At 45.6% G+C, this 22,710-nt stretch overlaps 1 protein-coding gene across 5 annotated transcripts in view; it reads right to left on the reverse strand.

The window, feature by feature from the left end:
- MYZAP (myocardial zonula adherens protein) overlaps positions 1 to 22,710 on the reverse strand; it is a 90,546-nt gene that overhangs the window by 30,373 nt on the left and 37,463 nt on the right. For 4 of the 5 annotated variants that reach the window (XM_059700253.1, XM_059700263.1, XM_059700244.1 and 1 more), the window contains 5 exons: positions 19,828 to 19,980; positions 16,885 to 17,010; positions 15,745 to 15,873; positions 13,654 to 13,733; positions 12,140 to 12,245 (listed from right to left, as the gene is read on the reverse strand). In XM_059700253.1, the coding sequence (XP_059556236.1) occupies positions 12,140 to 12,245; positions 13,654 to 13,733; positions 15,745 to 15,873; positions 16,885 to 17,010; positions 19,828 to 19,980 (594 nt within the window). Of the gene's footprint in view, positions 1 to 2,928; positions 4,307 to 12,139; positions 12,246 to 13,653; positions 13,734 to 15,744; positions 15,874 to 16,884; positions 17,011 to 19,827; positions 19,981 to 22,710 lie in introns of those variants that run through there. The other variant, XM_059700282.1, reaches the window with a different exon arrangement.

Genomic DNA, 22,710 nt, shown 5'->3' on the forward strand with positions numbered 1-22,710 from the left:
ATCAATGATTGGCTGCCTCCTGCACGCCCACACTGGGGATCGAGCCCACAACCCAGGCCTTGACTGGGTATTGAACCGTGACCTCCTGGTTCATAGCTCGACGCTCAACCACTGAGCCACGCCGGCTGGGCGAGAACAGAAATGTTTAAAGACAGTGGCACAAGGGAAACATCTCCATTGATAGAGGTGGCATGAAAAAAATCAGTGGGGCAAGGATGGACCATCCAATTAATGCTGTTAGAGAAACAAGCTTTCCATGATCTCCCACTCCCCCCACCCCCCCCCAAAATGGAGCCCTATTCATATCACATATACAAGAAATAAATTCCACGTGGATTATTATTTATTTGTTCAATAAATATTTACTGAGCTTCTCCTCTGGGTCAGTGACTATTTCAGGTTTAGAGATACAGCTATGAACAAAACAGTCAAAGCCACTGCCCTCGGGGAGCTTACATTCTAGTGGAGGGAAACAGACGACAAATAAATAAACAAAACAGGTAAGTGTAGGATGTATTACAAGATAATAGGATAGATAGGTATGGAGAAAAGGGAAGAGGAGTTATGAGTGGGTGGGTGGGGGGTGTAATTAAAGACCTAGAGATAAAAACAGACCTCTGAAACTATTATAAACATACCCTTATGACAAACAAACAAGACACACAATACAGCACAAAAAATTGGTAACTTTATACCAAAATTAAAAACATGTATATTACACCAGACACCATAAACAAACAAAACACACTGACTGGGAGAAGATAATGGCATCAAAATATTTTTTGACAAATGATGAATATTGATAGTATTCAGAGTTCCTACAAATCAAGAGGGGGAAAAAATAAACAACCAAAGAGAAAAATAAACAAAGATATGAACAGCCAACTCATAGACATGAAGCCTGAATGGTCAATAAGCTTGTGAAGACACTCAACCTCGCCAGTCGCAATGAGTAGTAATCAGGCTGATGCAAATTAAAACCCAAACAAAGAGATACTATTTCACAAATGGCAAAAATTATAGTCCAACAGTGCCAGGAGGTGTGAGGGTGTGGAGAAATCCACCTTCTCATACGTGATGGGCAGAAGTGTATGTTTGCTTTGGAGATCCATGGGCAGTACCTGGCAAAGGTGAAATTGTGCCAACCCCAGGCTCTGGCAATTCCTCCTCTAAGTACATTCCCCAATTGGAGAAGCACAGAGACATGTTTGGTATTGTTTGTAAAAAAAATGAAAATTTGGAAAAATGCTTCAAGTCTATCATTAGGATACAGTATCCTATATTTACATAGTGGAATATTAGAGAGTCATTAAAATGAATAACTTAGATCTATATGTAACATCAGAAACAAAATTAGGAAAAGAACTTGCAAAAATATACAATAAATTTTACTTATTTATATATTATAAATAAAAATGTACATACACCCTTTATCAATAAATTAAGCTATACGCTGATAATAGACACATATATAGTTAGTAAAAGCATTGACACATGGTCTGCATAGAGACCAAATTGCCTCTGAGGAGGGAGGGAGGGGGGATAAGGAAAAAGATCAGAATTGGAGAGGGATAACAAGAAACACTCCCCTTTGTGGTGTTTTCTTTTATTTAGAAAAATCTGAAATATATGCCAAAATGTTAACATTTGTCAATTCTAGAGGAGAGTACCAAGGTTTTTGTTTTAATAATTCTCTGTAATTTTCTGCATTTAAAACTTTTCCCCCCAGTTAAAAAAATAGAAGAAGCAAAGAATGAATGCTAGTTTTGGAGTCAATGAACCCGACACCAACATCTTCTGCTAAGAGATGGATGGCTACTTATTTTTTAAGACACTAAGTCTCAGTTTCCTATGCCAAAAAAAATTGGGCTAATAATACCTTCCCTAGAGGTTTAGTGTGTGTGGGACTGTGAGGTCTACACGCATAGCCTTGAAACCTGAGAAACACCTAGTATGTGGTAGACACCTGGACAGGAGCACAGCCTCACACACTCTCTTATGGGAAGATCATGGGGACCTGGTCTTTAAGAAATACTGCAGAGCCAACTAGAAATAATCTCAACAAAGAGAAAGTGGGTTCACTGACATTGACAAAGAAAAGACCTTCTCCCTTGAAAGGACAATTTGTATGGCGAATACATGTATCAGTACATGTCATACAGTGAGACTGCAGTAATCCTTTCAACAATGCATCGAAGGAAAGGCTCACGCACTTAAGAGCTTTCTGATACCTTCTAAAAACCACATTTTAGATCAAGTATCTAAGATTTTTAAAATAAAGACATGAGTAATACAGCATTAAACAGTAGGATCTGAAACTATAACGTTTTAATTTACTATAAACACATTCTGCATCAGATTTCTGAGTAGCACCTATTTTGGGTGGAAGCCTGAGTGACCATGAGACAAAACTGGAGCCTTAAGAGCCGAAAGCTAATGATCCAGTTAAGGGGAGGAGCATGGGTGGGGTGCAGCAGAATGTGAACACCTAACTCAGGTGTGACAGGCAATAAGTCAAGTTCACACCATATCACCATCCTGGCAGCAAAGTGTGAACTGGACACAGGCAAAGGAGGGAGGGGCAAATGGAGGGAGGTCCTAGGGGGACGTGGATGAGGTGCCGAGGGCATAACATATTGGAGGCTCTCAGGGTCCTGCAGATAATCAAGCCCCCCCCCCCCCCCCCCCCCGCACAAAATAAAGCCTCGCTGGCCTCCAGGGACTGTCTGTCACCCACAAGAGGGAAGAAGCTCCATGGGCAGGAGGACAGCACACGGTTCTGGGAGAAAGGCTCACCTGGATGACCCACTTTCTCTACAAGTCATGACATTTCGTCTCCTTTCTTTTTTTCTTTTCTTTCCTTCTTTCCTTCTTTCTTCCTTCCTTCCTTCCTTCCTTCCTTCCTTCCTTCCTTCCTTCCTTCCTTCCTTCCTTCCTTCCTTTCTTTCTTTCTTTCTTTTTTGAAACGGGGTAATGAATCTATGCCACTAGAACAAATGCCAGGAACTTTTCCACCAGAGACTCAGAAAAACATGAGAGTAGTGAAGGCATGTAACCTTATAAACAGTGTAGATTACAACACCAGAGTGACATCTGGGTCAGCAAATCTCAAATTTGACTCAAATCTCCCTAGCGGAAGTCTGAGTTCCCAGCAGAGTATCTGGGGACCTGCCCTGAAACAGGATACCCAGGTAGATTAACGGCATTAACAGTTCATTACTAATCCGGAAATTTATTCACCTGCTTCCTTTCCCGTCCACTGCTTACTTGCTTAAGCTGGACAGAAGCATCTCAATGAAAGACCAAAGGCAACTATTGACAAGAAAGCATCTACCCGTCCACCTTGCTGTGGTGGGAGTGGACAACTACCCAACATCAAACTGACGCTGTCCCCTTAATGAACTCACTCCATTAACCCAGTCTACTAGCATAGGTGGGCTAATACCACCCACTGATTATTACCACCACCACTGCTGCTGCTACTACTAACTAGATTTAAGCAACACTACATTTTGATGAGATACCAGCACCCCATACAAATAAAGCAGCATGAAGCGTATTTCACTTCAATATATTTCAGCCGAATACATGTCTCTCATCATCAGATATACTTCTCCTTTTCATGAAGTTAGTCGAACTGTCTACTCAGGCAAAATGCCTGTGGTGATAGAAGCCAACCAAACTCTCCTAAAACCAACAGGAAGAGTGCTAAGTTGACTAGTGCTGTTGATCTCCACTCCGAGAGGACATCCGCTGGGCCACCACTCACAGATAAATAAAAGCCAACTACATGGACACTCGGCTGCTTCTGTCTTTTCTGGGGTGTGATCTGGTGGCAGCACTTCCCGTCTCCTTAGCAGGGTCCTCAGCAGCTTCTCCATACGAAGGCTCCATTCTCCAGGACCTGACGACCAGCCTCCACCTGGCACTTTCCAAATTATATTTAGGACTATTTTTCATCATGTCTCCTTCTTTGATGTCTAGGAACCCAAGTTTCTAAAAACTGGTCTGTGGATCTTTGAGCCCTCTTGACTCTGCAGTGTGGGGCTGTACGAGTTGAGGTTACAGTATGTGGTGTTTCCACACATAAGAGCCCCACATGGTCAAGTGTTCCTTTTAATAGCGTGTCCTTCCTGTTTTGTTCATCGGCTCATCAGATACATGCCACCTCTTCCCAGCAGAGAGTGCAAGCGTTCTTCTAATCACGAACAATACAGGGAATCGCTTCCAACCCAGGGCAGGCTACCATTTATCATCTTCCAAAGAGCCGGAGACTAAATCTGGAGAAGAGCTCGTGGGACATGATCTGGAAACAGGTGAATTGGGTGGGTTAGGGTTGCGGGCTCAGTGCTATGGCTCCTTCCCCTACCCCCACGTGGCTAATTGTCAGTGTTGGAGATTACATGGAACCCTCCAAACACAGGGCATTTGGCAAAAATGTACTTTTGTGTTGTACATTTCAGCACAGCACAGGATAATTTTAAAATAAATTGCTAATAAATGGCTGATCCATTTAAAATAGGAGATTCTCGGGATGTAGAGAATTGATTTTTTAAAATTGCTTTGTGTATAGCCCTGGCCAGTGTAGCTCAGTCCGTTAGGCATCGTCCGGTGCACCAAAAGGTTGCCAGCTCGATTCCCGGTCAGGGCACATGCCAGGGTTGCAGGGTCGATCCCCACTAGTGGGCATGTGGGAGGCAGTTGATCAATGTTTCACTCTGATAGAGATGTTTCTCTCTCTCCCTCTTCCTTCCCCTCTCTCTAAAAATCAATAACAATTATTTTAAAAATGTGCTTTGTGTATAAATATTCTACTCAAAGGACAGATGGCTAAGCCAGAACGCAGCACAAAGCATAGGAGGAGGAAGGTTACCCAAAGATCCATAAGATTCCCAAGGAGAGAAGGGCAGTCCTGTGTAATGCTCAAAAAATCAACCCAGCGGCGTTTGCTTTTAATCCATTTAACTTTACCTTTGGTGTTCACAGCAAGGACCCACCCATCAGTAGTAGTAGTAATAGTAGTAGTAGTAGTAATAATAATAATAATAGCAGCTAATATTTATTGGGTATTTCCTATGTTCCAATGAATATGCTGTATTTTATATAGGGCTGATCCTTAAACAACACAGATTTGAACTGTGCAGTTCCACTTATTTGCAGATTTTTTTCAATAAATACTTAAAGTATAGTTTCTCCTCCTTATAATTTTCTTAATAACATTTTCTCTTCTCTAGCTTCATTTATTGTAAGACTACAGTATATAATATACAAAGTATGTGTTAATCAATTGTTTATGTTATAGGTAGGACTTCCAGGCAACAGTAGACTATTAGTAGTTAAGTTTTGGCGGAGTCAAAAGTTATACACGAATTTTGGGCTGCATAGGGTAACCCACGCGTTGTCAAGAATCAACTGTACATCACCTCATTTAACTCTTACAAGAAATCCTCTCGGACAGATACTGTTATTAACCTTGTTTTACAGACAAGAAACTAATAACTTTTTGAAGGTCCCACATCTAGTAAATGCAAGCATGTCTGCTTCTAGAAAGTCCATGCTCATCTCCAGTCTAGGTACCTTTCTCCGATAAGCCCATAGAATTTACTCCTTCCTCTAACTTACTTCCCTGGTTCTCTAATGCAGGGGGTGCATACAGATTCGGGGCCTGGGAGGTAAGTTATGGGGATTTGAAAAAATAAAAGAGAAGCCCAGCTTTGCTGGCTGGCTCAAGAGCCAGAAACTAGTAACTCAAACCTCAACTCCCCAAAGAGTTACTCATCATCTATTCTCCCTCATCCAGTTTATCTCCTCAAAAAACTATAGCGTTATAACAAGAAATTCACTCTTTAAAAAGCTAAAGGATGATAATCAAATACTTTCAAAACCATTTCTGAGGAACTGCAAAAATGTTCTGCCTCGTCTTGCACTTGAGACAAGGTCATTGTTAATACTATGATTTCAATAAGGTATCGTGTTCTTTTCTTTCTAAGGAAGGCCAGTGTGGCCAAAAGTAAGGTCTTCTGTGTAGACAGAAGTGAGTAATTTAAACCAAGGCAAGGCCGTACATGTGCACACACAAGCACTGCAGGAAGAGGATCCATGCGAACCGCTTTTGGTCTCTTTGTTAGTGGAAGTTCTTGGCTTCAACTGGAGTTGGATTCTGTCCCTTTAAGTCTCTATTATCTGTTTAACAAGTGTGCCTAAATATACCTGCCTTAGTAACAACTTCTCTCTAAGTGGCCATGGATAGCGTCTGGGAAGTTTTATTACCTGGACACCACCAGGCCAGCAGAGCTATTAAGGGTGAGCCATCGCCCTAACCAGTGGTCGGAAAACTCATTAGTCAACAGAGCCAAATATCAACAGTACAACGATTAAAATATCTTTTGAGAGCTAAATTTTTTAAACTTAAACTATATAGGTAGGTCCATTGTTATTATCTTAATTAGGGTACTTCAAAGGCTTAGGAAGAGCCACACTCAAGGGGCCAAAGAGCCGCATGTGGCTCACGAGCCGCAGTTTGCCGACCATGGCCCTAACCCGTTTGGCTCAGTGGATAAAGCGTCAGCCCGTGACTAAAGGGTCACAGGTTTGATTCCAGTCAAGGGCATGTACCTGGGTTGCGGGCACATCCCCAGTAGGGGGAGTGCAGGAGGCAGCTGATCCATGTTTCTCTCTCATCGATGTTTCTAACTCTCTATCCCTCTCTCTTCCTCTCTGTAAAAAACTCAGTAAAATATATTTAAAAAAAAAAAAAAGGAGTGAGCTGTCTATATGGGGCTTTCTAGATGGAGCTGTCTAGATGGGGCTGATAGGACTTCAGACAGTCACACACTTGGACCAGCCTCCCACTTCAGTGCTCCTGGTCCCTGCTGACCCGTCTCTCGCACTTTCTTCCCTTGAGCCCTTCCTACCAGCTTCACTGCCAGCTTCTCACCTCAGGCACAACAGCTCCTGAAGTAGGCTGGCTAAATGCACTGATGACCTGAAAACCCAGCATGGAAACGCATGCCACTGTTGTAAGAACCCGGAACATCGGTTGCATACTGGAATCTTGTGGGGCTTAAAAACCAACCAAAAATACCCCCAATCGCCAGTCCCTCCCTCCTACTCTCATCTGCTGGGTTCTGGAATTTTTTAAGGCTTCCCTGTGATTCTAATGCACTGCCTGCATGGAGAGCCACTAACAAGAAAATCGATTCCTTGCACCTGTGCGCTCATTAAACATCTGAATTATACAAGGGGGCCGGGCCTGCAATTGCTTTCTGCAAAGGAAAACTCAGGAAAAATGCCTTCTCTGGAACTCTTCAGACACTTGCATGTCACCCATCACAAACACAATGGGGAATTAGAAGAGGGCCATGATGAAACAAAAGGATGCCTATGACTGAGGCGGAAAAGGAACTCTTATTAAATTACCGTGTATTCAGCTGAACAATATCATTGCCCATTGGCAAAGATGTACATCTACCCTTTTCGAGGGCAAATAAGAACTTGTTTTTTCCTCCAGCTAATTTCCTCTTGGCAGAAAAACCGCTTTGGTTGGCAGGAGACTGGGCTTGGTGAGCACAGGGAAAGAGGTGAGAATGACCCTCTGAAGGGCCAGCTAAAGACTTAACACTTAAAGATGTGTGAAGGTTCAGCCCTGCCCTTTGCTCCTCCCTGGGCCCCGGGTTCCTTTCAGGGAACGGTCAAGAATGCAGCCTGACTGAGGCACAGGACCTGCCCAGTGGGGCTTTTCAACAGAAGCAGGACACCCCAGCAGGAGGGTTACTCTGGAGCTCGGATGACACCGCTGGCCACACCTGCCCCTCCCCACCTGCCCCAGCCCTGCGCGGAGAGTGCTGGCGGGTAGCTGGTGGACGGAGGGATGAGTGAATTTCCCCGCAAGAGCTATTTCTTTCCGTCCCTCTATATTTTCTGGCAAACCTTTGAAGTCTAAGGAGCATATGTAGAGCTAGTTCTCTTTTTTCTTTTCGTCAGAGTTATAACCAGTTAGAAGAAGGAGTGATGGAGGGAAACACCAGTCCCTGACATCCACCCCAATAAAGATCTAGTCTGTGGAGGTATTTGGTCCCACACTTCACACAAGATTCTTCGAGTTGCCTTTTTCCATAAACTTGGCCCCATAGATATAGATATTAATCTTTCATTTTTAAAAAGCCCATTCTGCTCTTTTCTTACATGTGCAAGTCCTTACTGAAACATACTGTCCCACACAACGAAAATCAATTACTGAGCTATGGATTACAAAACGTAGGCTGGGTATTTTTTTGTTTGTTTTTTGTTGTTTTTATATATTTTTTATTGGTTATGTTTTATTCAGATTGTTATTATTAAGAAATTGCACTGTACTGAGGTGGAAGGAAATATATTGCCTAACAATTTAAGATTCCAAGGACCTCATGGATGATTGGAGCTGGGAAAAGAAGCACATCATTTTAATAAACGGCGTTTCTTCATAGACACTGGGATGAAAATGACACCAACAATGGATGGAGACTAGATTCAGCCGTTGGTGGATGTGAAGCTACCACACTGACAAGCTTTCAGACTTCCTGGGAGGGAAGGAAAAGGGACCCTGACATTTGCTGCCTCTGTTTCTAGGTCAAATTGTCTTAATATCCGGAGTTCATGGATAAAAATATATTTCTCTTCTAAAGTCAGAGTTCAAGATTCCACAAGTAACTGATTCAGTGGTCCAGGTCTCTGTTTTGCTTTGTTTTTAATCCTCACCCAAGAATATGCCTTTCATTGATTCTAGAGAGAGAAGTGAGAGAGAAAAAACATCGATCGGTTGCTTCATGCACATGCACTGACCCTGTGGTGCACAGGACAACACTCTAACCACTGAGCACACTGGCCAGGCAGTAGTCTGAGTTTTTTAAAATTTGGCGCAAATGCCCTGAAGTGATTTAGTTATAATTTTGCCGATTTTGGTCATTGGGCAAAGTAATGATAATGCTGTGATCATAACAACAGGCACAGCCTAGTAAACAATAGAAAATTCTTTATTTATAAGGAGCTTCTATCTCGATTTCTTATGTCATAAGGAACAAATCCATGGTGAAGGGCTAATTACCTTCCAGGGCAGCAAATATTAGAAACTAGAGGCCCGGTGCATGAACTTGTATACCAGTGGGGTCCCTCAGCCTGGCCTGCTGAATCGGGCCAAAACTGGCTCTCCAACATCCCCTGAGGAGTCCTGGATTGTGAGAAGGTGCAGGCCAGGCCGAGGGACCCCACTGGTGCACAACTGGGGCTGGGGAGGGATGTGGGAGGTTGGCCAGCCAGGGAGGGACTGTGAGAGGGCTCCAGGGTGTATCTGGCCTGTCTTGCTTAGTCCCAACTGGCCAGACTCCAGCAGAAAGCTAACCTACCTGTCGACTGTCTGTCCCTTGGTGGTCAGTGCACATCATAGCGAGTGGTTGAGCAGCCTTAACATATCATTAGCATATTATACTTTGATTGGTTGAACGGATGACCAGACGACCGGACACTTAGCATATTAGGCTTTTATTATAGAGCTGAAATTTGCCTTTCATAAGTGCCACCCAGTGGTTCCAGCCTGGCCTTGCATGGCGATACAAAACAGGTATATTTCCTCTTCTCCATGGCCATTATCTAAGATGTTAATTCAGCTCTTATGTCCAGCTCCCTTGGCCATCTCTTCCCCAAAGCCTTCAACCATTCCCTGAATTTCCAGAGTTCTCACCTCCTTTCCAACCTGATCCTGCTCTTCTGAATGTGCTCATTTGTCAATATTCCCTTTTCCATGTTTCTAACTTAAAAAATAATTCACATAAATGGCTACAGCAATTAAAATTCCAAGCCATTCCTTTGTTGTAAAGTTAACACAGTGTACTAGACACATTAATTCTTACTACTTGACTTAGATGTTTACATTTAGAATTAAAAGCCTCTTTCTCTGTTTAAGTCTCCATCCACTGCTGAAATCCAGCAGGCCCCTGAGTGAGGCTCCCTCTGACGGTGTCATCCTAAATTTCAGCCTGTGATCTCATTCCAGTGCCTGGGTCTCACCGACCACATCATCGGGACGTAGGGAAACTCATTTGGGAGACAGTCAATCACACGTAGAAAGGCAGGGCATGGACAGTGATCTTTATATACTTCCTTATTTTCATATATAGATATTTGCCCACTCCACTCCCTTCAAATTGGTATGTTCCAGAAGTAAATTAGAAAACAGCAAATCCTAAACTTCTTTGAAAATGTCTTTTTAAAAAGTATCTCTTGATTTTGGTACCAATCATAAACATTACAAATAATAATTGTATCAGAAGCCAACCAGTCTGAGGTTTTAGCCACTGGTTCTCTAATATTAGATACGAAATCAGTACAGAGCACCACCCTGCGGTGAGGTGGGGGAACTGCAGCGTTCCACAATACGGAGCCACAGGTGGGAAATGAGAACAGCCCTGCCCTAGACTTCACGTCAGACACAGAAAAGCTATGCTCTGACAGCCATGACTCCCCGAGATGCTAACTATGACAGCATGATGCTCTTCCGTGGGAAACACACTGCTGACACCAACCTAGTGTGCCACTGGGCAGGATCCACCATCGCTGACGCCGGCAGTGCTCCTGCTCAGGTGAGCAAAGGGGCTGCGAAGGTGCGTGTGGGAGCCTCGTCTAAGCCCTGGCTGCCCGTTCTTTTATTCTACGGCTTCCGAGGCTGGCACAGGAGCCAATATAATACGCACAGGACTCAACTCCATGTGACTGGATTCCTTGTTTGGGAAGCAAATTTTATCTAATGTATATGTTTATCCTACACACAAGAAAAAACAAAGTGTCCCCCCATCCTCAAACTCCCTGACTTTAAGCCCATGCCACTAATATCTCCAGCAGTTTACAGTTTATACTTTTAAACTTCTATTTGTGTCAGGTGTGTAAATTATGTATTAGAAGTAGATATACTTTTAATTTCAGTAAATCAATAATAAAAGAAATAACTTTTCAGAATAGTGCTTTATATAAGGGGGAAAACGTTTTTTCCGTTTTTTTCACTGTCATCCACATGTTTAACTAAATTGAACCACTTTCTTTTCTTTGCAAGTTAGAGAATTAGACCCTAGAGAATTTTTATAAACTTGTTAGTACTAACTGTTCTTTTCTTCTGATTTTTAAAAATATATTTTTTATGGATTTCAGAGAGGAAGGGAGAGGGAGTGAGAGATAGAAACATCCATGATAAAGAGAATCATTGAGTGGCTGCCTCCTTGCATGGCCCCTACTGGGGATTGAGCCCACAACCTGGGCATGTGCCCTTGACCGAATCGAACCTGGGACCCTTCAGTCCACAGGCTGACACTCTATCCACTGAGCCACACCAGTTAGGGCTTCTGTCTGATTTTTTAATTGAGCAAGAAAAAATTACAATAATATGTTACTGGCTTTACAACAGCAAAACTTTCTTCTATTGAGCAATTACCACAAGAGAGACAAATTACATTAACACGGGTTAAAATAATTGTTTTCCTCTTAGAGAATATAAATATTCAACTTATTTGTCTTTTCATGTAAAAAAATAGAATAGTAAGCTATGCCCAGCATATAGTAAACCTACAACTTGGTTTCACACATAGGCACTTAAGGAAAGAAAGGATGGTAGAAAGTGAAAAGATGAAGAAACAGAAATAGAAGAAGAGAATGAGGGGAGAAGGCAGAAGAAAGAGAAAAGAACAGGCAGGACAAGGTAATGAGAGACACACCAGAAATGAAGAAAGGATGAGTAGTAGCCCGGGGAGGCAGGCAGGGGGCAGTGTAGAGACCCGAGCTGAATTAAACTTTCCTTGTCAAACTTCCCTTTGCTCCCTGGACTGCAGGCACCCGCCTAGGATAGAGGGTGTTGCTGTCCTCTAAGAGTGGGTGAGCTATGCCCGGCACCGCATGGCTTATTAACTGTCACCCTCTGATCTGGAGAAGACCCTCTTTTGGAGGGATAATCAGCAGGGGGGACATACGAGGAAATTCCCCTCGGGGCCAACATGGCGGTGATCTGAGCGCGTCCACTGTGAGCCCCGGAACACTGAGCTGAGGGCGGATCTGGCCGCAGGGCTGAACTGTCCCCACCGCAGGAAGCAACCCTGGCCCATGACCTCTGACAAGTGCTTACCTCCTCAACCATCTGCTTGACCTTCTTCTGCTGGCAATGCACCATGTCATCCAGATGTCGGATCCGTTCCCGGAGGCTGGCCGACGCCTCCTCCAGCTGCTGATACCTAACACAACAGAGGAGAGAGCCACTGAGTCCCACACCACAGCAGCGGCACGGCACCGAGAGTCACCGCTGGGAAGGACTGTTGCCAAGAACAAGATGCATGTCCTAGGTGATTACCTCAACCAACCCCCTCACTGTAGGACCAGAGGGCTCTTTTCACGTTCCCACTTGTAAGGTTCCTCTCTGTAAAAGGACAGTTAGACTTTCCAGGCACCGAGAAGGAATCTGCTGGTACCACTTACAGGTATGAGAGGCTGTCTGTTTTGGAGTTAACACGATATTGGGACATCCAGGAAGTTACGTTGATTAAGGGAATGGAGAAGGAGAGGCATCTAGCAACACAACAGAATATCTGAAATGAGAGCTCCCAACAGAGCCCTGGCAAGGCTGGAATCACCCTTGTTCTATGTGAGATTATTGTGGGAGAATGGGCAACAGGTTGAAAGACCTTCTCTTCTCCAAAACAGACTGAACTACATCGCACAACATTTCACACTTTGGCTTTAAAACAGCAAAAATTATCCTCTGACTTTGCTGGTTTCAAAGAAACCAAAGGACCCAACAGATGGGCCCTTCGGTTCGCGGGGGCCCTGGACCGGACCACAGGTGCAGGGTCTGATGGTGAGCTCACTGCTTCCCATCTCTGCCAGGTCCCTCCTCAGCGCTACATTAAAGACCAGGCAAGACCCCTATAACTCCACAAACTCTTAAGTTACATAAGAGGAAGGAAAACGGCTATTTTTTCAGCAAATGCTATGTGGGGGGCAGTACGTTCAACATGTCCCTCATAATAATAACCCAGTGAGATGGACGCTGTTATGATCAGCACAACCCCCTCCTCCTTTAAAAAAGAATTCCCGTTTCCCAGATCTCGGGGAGGTAAGGAACTTTCCCCAAATGCTCAAATCATCCCAACCTTGTTCCCCTTCACGAAGGGGCCACACAAGGCCTCTCAGCCTTTTGATTTCTAGAAGAATCTGTGCACTACTTCTGCATTTTCCACGCAGGGCTTCGTACACTCAGAAACAGGGGACCGGCCAAGATTTGACCGAGCAATGTTTGGAAACACAGAAAGACATTTTAAAGTTAGCTTCCATGGCAACAATATTAATCATAGTTGATGCTTTCTCATCAACAAGGTGCATCCTGTGGAGTTCAAGGTTATGGAGAACATCGGCAGCCTGAACTTTTGCACTGTGACCGTGCAAAATTAAAACGCATGCCACGGCTGTAGGATGTGGCTGCTAGGCTCCTAAAGAAACCAGCTCCATACGGGAAGCTCTCCAGCACTGTTTTCTGCAGGAAGAGATGACCAGGTGAATGAAAAATGAAAGGACCAAGTGAGCCCACAAGCACACAGCACGTCCACCATCCAAACCCACCACAGGATAAAGGGCACTGCATCTTACCTTCCGTTGTCAGAGTCTGTTATTTCCCCGGACATTTCTGTTTCGTGCTCTAGGAGTTGTAGTTGCAGCTGATGGCGTTCCTAAAACAGACAGACACTGGCATGTTCCCCAGTGGATTACACCAAGTTGGACAGAGAACGTGTACCTCTGTCAATTCCAGCACTGGGGAGCTCAAGTCCATATGCAACACACTGTGAGTTGTACCCACCCACTCACCAGAGTCCTAACGAAGCTCAAAAACGCCAAATTTGTTGGCGTGTGTTTCCAGGCATATTTATGAGTTAGAGACAAACATCTTGGATAGAGCCATTCACAGAATTCTGTCAGCCTAGGCTCAGATGCCTTGTGAAATTTGTAGTTCTAAATAGTGACAATCATTACTCTCTATCAGTGGCCTGTGATACTGCAAAATTCTTGATTATTTTCTGTAGCAACTAACGAGGCTCTATATTGCCTACAGACTAACTTGGGGGGGGGGTTACATAGGTATGTTCACCTGTAAAAATATACTGTGGTCATAAGAACCACAGCTCCCAACAATGTCCACATCCTGATCTCTGAAACCTGCATATGCCATGTTACTTGAGAAAAGGAACTTTGCAGGTGTGATTAACAGAAAATTACCCTGGATTATCCATTTGGGCCCTTCCTGGAGGGAGGGTCAGAGTCAGAGAGAAACAGAGATTGGAAATGCCACCTGCTTTTCCAAAGCTGGGGGAGGGGCCATGAGTCCAGGCATATGAGTGGTCTGAGACGTTAGGAAAAGCCAGGAAATGGTCCTCTGGAGCTTCCAAAGGGAACCCAGCCCTGCCAACACACTGATTTTAGAACTTGTGGCCTCCACAATAATCTGTATATATAAAAGCCTAATGTGCAAATTGTCACCTGGCGGGAGCGTGTGTGTGAATGGGCATCTTCCGCTCTTGTAGGAGAGCAGGAGCATGGAGCCCGCTCTCCCTCCCGAGTCCTAGAATACGCCCCTGCTGCCTGATCCTCACTGTCACCACCTCCCACCAACACTGACGGTCTTACCACCTCACATCCTCTCTTCAATAAAGGACAGGTTCTGTTTTCCAGGGTAGAGGTGAAATGGTCATTGACTCTTTAGTTGTTCAAGTCCCTCCCAAATACCAATATTCCCTCAGAGGGGAACCCCAGCAAGGCCGAAGCTCCATGGCACTGAATTCAATGCCCTTCCCACTCAGGGTCAACCTCACCTTGTCAGGGGAGGGGCTTAAGCTGCAGACATGGGGGTAAGGAGACCTCTTCTCAGAATCACTAGGAAGCCCAGATGTTGGCCTTGCTCACGTCCTCATCCCCCCTCTCACCATCATCAACCTGGAGAATCTCAGCACCCAGCATGAGTGCGGGGTGCTGCTACGTCAGGGTCCTGGCAGGTCACCACTGTTCTGCAAACTCACATGTGAGCCGTTTTCCAGAAATCAGTCCCAGGCTTGGCTCTCAGCCACCACCCCTCTCCCAGAAGTCAGCTGTCACCTGCTAAAGGTCACAGGCCCCTCTTTTTCCCCTCCCTTCCTTCCTTTTCTCTTTCCTCTCTCCACCCTTTCTTCCCTTTTCTCCACTTCTGCCTAATCTCTGGCCTCCTCCCTTTCTCTAGGCTTCATTATCTCAGCTGAGCGCCTGCCTTCCGCACACAGCCCCTGTCCCCACCCACAGAGAAAGGTGCTGCCCCCACTCTGAAATGTGGGGTGTCAGAGAAAAGCCACCCTTCAGACACACGCCCCAGAAAGAACAGGCTTGGGGAGCAGATGTAACATCTAAATAGGACTTGACCATGCAACTAAGTTCATGCTTGAGGCCCCAGCAAAGCAGTGCCACTAAAATACTCATTTTTATAAATAATTTTATATGTAATGCTTATCAAAGCATTAAAATGGTCACCAGGGAAAAATCAGAACATTCGGGGACTTCCCATACTTTGACAGTTGGGTCTTTTCTTTGAACTCACACACTGCAGGGCTGAGAGCTGTCAGTGCTATGGGCGTCTGAGGCCTCACACAGGCCTGCAGACGGGCTGCGGAAAAGCCGGGCATCTGGGCGAGCGGAATCGACAGGAGCTGTGTCTGTTACCTTTTCCATGCGCTCGATCAGCCTGTCCAGCTCCCCAATCCTCTGGTCTTTCTCCTCCAGGCTGATCTCTGCCGCCTGCATCTTCTTATTGGCTTCTTCAATCGTCTTCAGGAAACTATTGGTTTCTTCCTGCAAAAGCAACACGCTGTCCTCAGCAGAGCCATGGAGACCCTAGACTACCAACCAGGGTGTTGCTAAGGATGCCTCTAATGCATGATGTTGGGGCCTAGCTGCATCACGTGGCTTTTTAATAAGCCTAGTCATTTCCCCCCCTTTTCCCCTTGAGTCTTTATGTCTAAAACGAGCCTGTGACTAGACACTCAGAATGTCAGTGTATGTGCCAACAACGCGAAGGGGATGAAGGCCAGATCTGGCGTTGAATGCAGAATGCCCACGTCTTTGTCCCTTATTGCAAAGTGCCAGCTCAGTCCATCTCTCGGCACATTTATGACGCCGGTAAGGACACAGGTTAGGGCAGACCTGGAGTCCCCGCCTTCAAGAAACGAATGCTGTCCTAGGGAAGCCAAGGTGTGAGGCATACAGCCCGTCTCCGATAACAGGTACAGAGAAGGCCACGCAAAGGGCGGGGAGAGCGTGCGGGCTTCCCAAGGGCAGGATGCTGCCGGCTGTGGGAATGGCAGGCCCTCACTTTCACGGCTCCCAGGGAACGTGGGTAGGATCAGGGACAGGAAGGAGGAAATTCCAGGGAGAGAGGAGCAAGTGGGGAGAGGAAGGACACGGCTGCAGGCCCAAGACCTGCCTGGATGCTGGCAAATGGTCAGATTCGCGAGAGAAAGGGATGGATTCAGAGCCAGAGACTGGGGGCTATTCTGAGAAGGGAGGGAGATGAGTAAAGGAAAGGGGGGAGAAGGGAAGGGAGTGGGCGAGCAAACAGTAAATTCCTTGAGCCCTCACTCAGTAGTTAGTCCACCAACTCTCTCCAACCAGAAACCCTACCACAGGGTGGGGCACAAGTAGGAATACAGAGTTTATTCTTGTATTATGATTTATTCGTTCTTGAATTATTTTCCATACTAACAACTGTGACCTACTTTTGTCCACCCCCGTGCCTGAACCTCAGCGACAAAACGGAACCAAAAGCCCTGCTCTGCTCTGTCCTCCGCACCCACCGCGACGTACCAGGAGCGCCTGCTTCTCGGCGCTGTGCCGCTGCTGCTCCTCCTGCAGCTTGTCTTCATACTGGCCGTACAGCTTCCTGGTCATCTCCCTCAACACCTCGGCGTTGGCCGCGTGGGAGGACTCCACCTACAGAGACACCCGTTTCAGAGCGGCAGCTTCGCCGGTGCCAGGCATCAGCCCTTCTCACTCTGTACGTGTCACGGGTGGACACACAGAGGAGGGGGCCCACCCGCCCGGGCTGGGCAGGAGACAGAGGCAGCAGGAGCTCACGGGCAAAGGGATCGAAGGCAGAAGGAAAGGGGGTGAACAGGTGCATAGAAACTACAAGGTGGCACCTTACACTTACTTGATAACAGGAAAGTGTTCTGCATGAGCGAACTTTTCAAGAGGTGGAAACTTACCTAGGTATTAAACCGGCCTCCCAAATGTAGGCATTTTTAAATTGAATTCTCTATAAAATGTGGCTGTGCTTCACTGTGTTATTAACCCCATTCTTCAATGACTTTTCCTGTCTAATGTTCTTTTGATCCTGAAATTTAACTATTTTTTATTCTATTCGTTTTAGTAAACCTTTTCCTCTGCATAATAGGTCGAAGCCCTGATAGACCCCAGAAAGATTTGTTCTTTTTAAGCCTTAAGTATTCTGTGTGGGCTGAGGAATAAGATTTCTACATTATTAGAATCGGGTCAGAGCAGAATAAACTATAAAGTTAAAAAACTAAAAGGTTATCTGGAAGAGGAAGGGGGAAGTAGGAGTGGAAAGGGGATATTACAGATATAAATAATCTATTTCTGAATATACTTTGTTTTGTTTGTAGCATTGACTTTGAAGCCAAATAATAATTTCCCTGTTATAAAAAATTAAGCTTCAAAAAATTATCTATCAAGACCACTTGATGGGAAAAGAATAGACTTTTCAACAAATGTGATGCACATCCGGGTGGACACATGCAAAAGAATAAAACTGGACCCCTAACACTCCACGAATAAAATTACCTCAAAATGGATCACAGGCGTATATGCAAAGGCTAAAACTGTAAGACTCTTAGGAGAAAACATGAGGTAAATCTTTGTGGCCTTTAAACAAACTTCTGTGCTTCAAAGGATACCATCAAGAATGTGATGGGAGAAAATACTTGGGCGAGAGTGAGAAAATACTTGCAAATCACATATCTAGTAACTTATATCCTGAATATATAAAGAATAATTATAACTCAATAATAAAATATAAACAACCCAATTTAAAAATGGGCAAAGGGTCTGACAGACACTCCAAAGAAGAGACACAGATGTAAGCACAAGAACTGATGCCCAACATCACACGTCGGCAGGGACATGCACACCGCAGTGAGGAACCACTTCCCGCGCACTAGGACGGTCGCCAGCAGTGAGGTCACAGTGACACGCGGTGCTGAGAACGTGGAAAAACGGGAATCCTCTTACCCGGCTGCTGGGAATGTAAAAGGGTGCAGGCATATCTCTAGATCACCTTTCATGTTGCTTGACTCCGCCCCCTCCCTCCCCCTGTATATTCATTTATTACTTTACACAAATTATGTCAGAACAGCAGGGAGGCCGTTGAAGAGAAGTTGTCCACATGGAGTTGAAGCTGCCCCATTGGTTGCACTAACCAATAAATCACTAGGAAAGACTTAAGCCCTGTAAGAAATTCGGACTCATCCTTTCCATACCTTTGTGCTTTCCCAAATGTTGCATTTGGAAACAGTCCCACCTGGTTTGGACCACCCTCAGCTGGGGGCTCCCCGTGCCTCAGGCAGACCCAGCTTAGGAGACGAGAAAAGTCAGTGGAGTAGTGGATGGGCAGGGCTTCGGGTGGAAGTGGCCCTGCACTTGCCTGTGAACTTCATGCCATTGACCTCATGCTGTCTGTAGCCCTTCCTTCCAGCTACCGCTTGTTCTAGAATGCTGAGTCTGCTGGATATGTAACCCTGGATAAGCGAGGTGTACTTCAACCTGAATAGGTCACATGATGTTTACTGCAAAGATGCCCTCTAACCCACCCTTCTTGTCACTAGACACCCGTTGGTACCCAGAAGCCACAAAATGGAAAATCCTGAACAGAGTTGTCATCAGCTGAGAGAGACCCAATGCATCCTGCACCCCATTTCCACTGCAAACACGGACTTCGGAAATGACTCGTCACCCGAGTCCTGTTTCCTCTGCATCCAGGTCATGTGAAACGCTCTGACTCTTATAACTTTATTTATTTAGGGGTCAAGTAGAGCATTAGTCTCTAAAACAGGCATCTGCAGGCTGGATTTAGGTGCTTGGTCTCCTTGGAAGGAGCCAGTCTGCCAAACTGCCTAACGGTGTACCCAGACGCCGGATGCCAGCCCTGGAATAAACAGGAACGTCCAGAACAGACACACCGTAGACACTCAATACAGGGCGGGTCAAAGTAGGTTTCACATGTGGGAGGGCAGCAGGAGCCCAGCAGTGGACTAAGCACAGCCTGGTGAGCAAGAGGGACATTGCCCAGAGTCCTTGGCCGCCATCGGTTGTCTTTCTGTGTGCCCTTCAGCTCTTTCTTGTCAAACCACACAGAAAAGCTGGGGCCTCAGAGAAAATCTCAACAGTGAAGCTGCTGAAATCGCAGACCTGAGGGCGTCCCGAGTGCCTCTCAGTACTAACAGCAGTGCCAAGTGACTGTCTCAGCAGCCCTGGAGGCCACTGGGCCCCAGGCAGGGGCGCCCAGTGGGGGCGTTATGGGCACCCCAATCTGGACTGACGATTGTGAGCCCAGAAACTTCCTAGTGCCTTTAAGCCAAGCCCTCTGAGGTTGATCCCAAAAGGGTGAGAAAATTCAACAAAGAGAACAGAGAAAAAGAAATGGAAGAGCTGAAGACGGGAGGAGAGAGAAGAAGGAAAGAAGAGAAAAGTTAGTCAGAAATCTACCCCCCCCCACACACACACACACTTTACCTTCATTTTCAGCAGCTGGTTTTCAACTTTCGCAGCCTCTAACTGCCTCTGCTTTTCCCGCAGCTTGTCCATGGACGCTTCATATGTCTGCTGCAGGTTTCTGATTTGATCCTTAATGTTGCTATTTTCCAAAGTAACATCCACAAGCGTTTTCTAATGGGGTGAAAAATTTTAAAAATTAATAAATAAAAAACGCAGATCTCGTGATGTGAGAAAACATGACCAAAGTCATGCACGCACTAGGACATCTTTGTTGTTAACCACTGAAATAGAGGTCAGGCCACCGAGACACCAACCCGGGTCCCTGGTGTTTGAGGGGCTGAGGGCCCCCCTGGTGGTCAAGTGCTCTGTGGCCCTGTAGTTGGATGGACCAAGAACCTCCCCATAACACCCCACCGCTGCTGCCAATGCCCCAGCCACTGCTTAGGATGGACAGAAATGGACTAAAATGGAGGCTTTCCAAGGAGAGTGTTCATAATACATGATTTCACTTTGGGAAAAATGGGTTTGAAAATACTAAGTATAGAACAATCTCATTTTGGGGGAAAAAAATGTATAAGCGTTTGTTCAAATGTGTTTACACAGAGAAAATTTCAAAAGACTAGCACGAAATTCATCCAAATCCAAATAACAGTTTTTCATATGTGATAGGATTGTGGATGGCATTTATCTTCCTCTTTGTGTTTTCTATACTTCCCAAATTCCCACAATGGAATCAGAAAATAAGATATGTGTTTTGTAAAACAGAAATGTTTTCCTGTTTTCTTGCAGGGGCCCTCTCTTCTGTACTTTGACTGCTTGCCAGGACAGGGACAGTGTGGCGGAGGTTGCTGTACGCCCGCATTGCTTCACCTTCCTCTCTTGGGCGAGGGGGTGGTAGGGAAGAAGCACCAGGGAACAGGGTTTGGTGAGTCAGACTAGTGTCTGACAAGTGTCAAACGCCTGTTGATTATTGCTCCAGGCCACCCACTGCAGCAAGAATGTTTAAATGAAGTGTGTTGCTCCTTAATGCTTCACGTTCTACTTGGTTAACTCTTCCAGAGCCCAGAATGCCTACCGCTGGACACTGGGTTCTGAGCATCTCCCAGCGCCTCCCCTGGCCATCTACCATTTTAAATCAGAAGATCTGGTGCTGGACACTTTCTCATCCCTTTGTCCTCTTTGTAGATGATCAGTCTCTGAGGTGCCCCAAATCCTTAGCCTCCAATTTAAATAAAAAGCCTCATTCCTAAACATACTTGAATCAGAAAAAGAATTTTCAATGGTAATAAACACGGGAGCCATTGGACACATGGAATCACAGAACACTGAAGCTGCCAGAGGATACAGAAACCACATGGCCCAACCACCCCTTTCCAAGTCCCACTGGCTCTACAGATACTTGTAGATACTCTTGTGCTCATGAATCTACCTCTGGACCAAGAGACCTGGGTTCTAGCCCTGGCTCTGCCACTAGCTAGGTACCTGATAAAGTCATTTCCCTCTGTTGGCCTCAGTCTGTTTATATATAAACAAGGGGGTTGGAGATCATCTCAACAGTTCTTTCCAGCTTTGATGTTCTATGAAATCAGACCAAGGGTCTGGTCTCACTGTACATAACAATGAAAAGAGGGTTTAATGGACAATGGAAGAGGTTGGGGCCTTGCAGAAGTAAGAAGCCAACTATATTCAGACTCAGGTATTTTCTGGCTGTGAGATCGTACCTTTCTTTACTGCCTTTTTTCCCTCCTTCCCCGCCCCCCCCCCCCATTTCTTCTTCCTCCCCTTCTTCTCCTTCTCCTTTTTAATAATGGTTTAAATATTTTCCTTATAAGGTTCCTCTGTTGGCCCAAGACTAAGAGGCTGGACCATAACTGGGAATCAGTCAAGTACCTGGGTTATGGTTGACCATGTCCTAACAGCTAACCTCTGGAGTAAATGCCTGAAGTGACAGCAAGATAGCAAATCAGAAGGATCATGGGGAAGAAAGCCCAGAAACAGCACAGATACAGACCAGGTGTGAAATCGGGTGAGGCACAGCATCTCCTAGCTGGCCGGGAATGAGATGTCCAAGAGGGAAGGAGAGAGAGCCTTGGTGAGCCCCCTTGATGGCAGCAGTCAGGGAAAACAAAGGCTGCTGGGTCAAGCAGGGCCTGGCCTGAGGCCAGGGGAACGGGCATGCGGGATGGAGAGCCAGGAAAAGGGTGGGGCACAGAGGCCCCACCAGAAACGGGCTCCCAGACACATCCAAACAAGGGGCCCACCCAGGCCCGCTGTGGGACATTGGCCTCGCTTTGTTTGTGGCCATGCTGCCCCAGCAGCTGTTATTAGAGAACACCAGGTTCTAGGGGAAGTGGGTAACCCTAACATGGAAATCTGTTTGCTTATCTGAGAAGCTATTTATATGGAACCAGAGAGGATGTGAAATAGCTTATGGAACTCTTAAGAGGAGGGGGAAAAGATAAGAGCCACATATAGTTGGAGGTGGGGCAGAAACTACTGTTTGCATATTTAAAAACGAAAGCCAAGGGATGGGACGCAGCTTCAGGCGAATATATGCGTTGTTCTGGTCATCTTCAAGTTAATTTGCATGTTAGATGGGGGCGGGGGCTCAGCTGGAAGAACAGCAACGGGCAGCACCTGAGGAGTAAACTCCCAGCAAATCAAATTAATCAAGAGAGCAAGCCCCTGGAAGGGGTGGACACACACAGTTGCACAAATGTAAGATCCTGAGGCTTTAGAGAAAGGATCTCTAAACAAGAGAGTCTTTAAAATGCATATTATTTCTTTTCATGCAAAATTATTTCTAAATTAGGAAAAAGTGCTTAACAGCCAGTCATGAACACAGGTTGCCTTCTGTCCTGTGATTGGGTGGAACTTCCTGTAAACCAGGGCTGGGGTGGG

Source organism: Myotis daubentonii, chromosome 1, assembly GCF_963259705.1.
Source record: "Myotis daubentonii chromosome 1, mMyoDau2.1, whole genome shotgun sequence".
NCBI lineage: Eukaryota > Metazoa > Chordata > Mammalia > Chiroptera > Vespertilionidae > Myotis > Myotis daubentonii.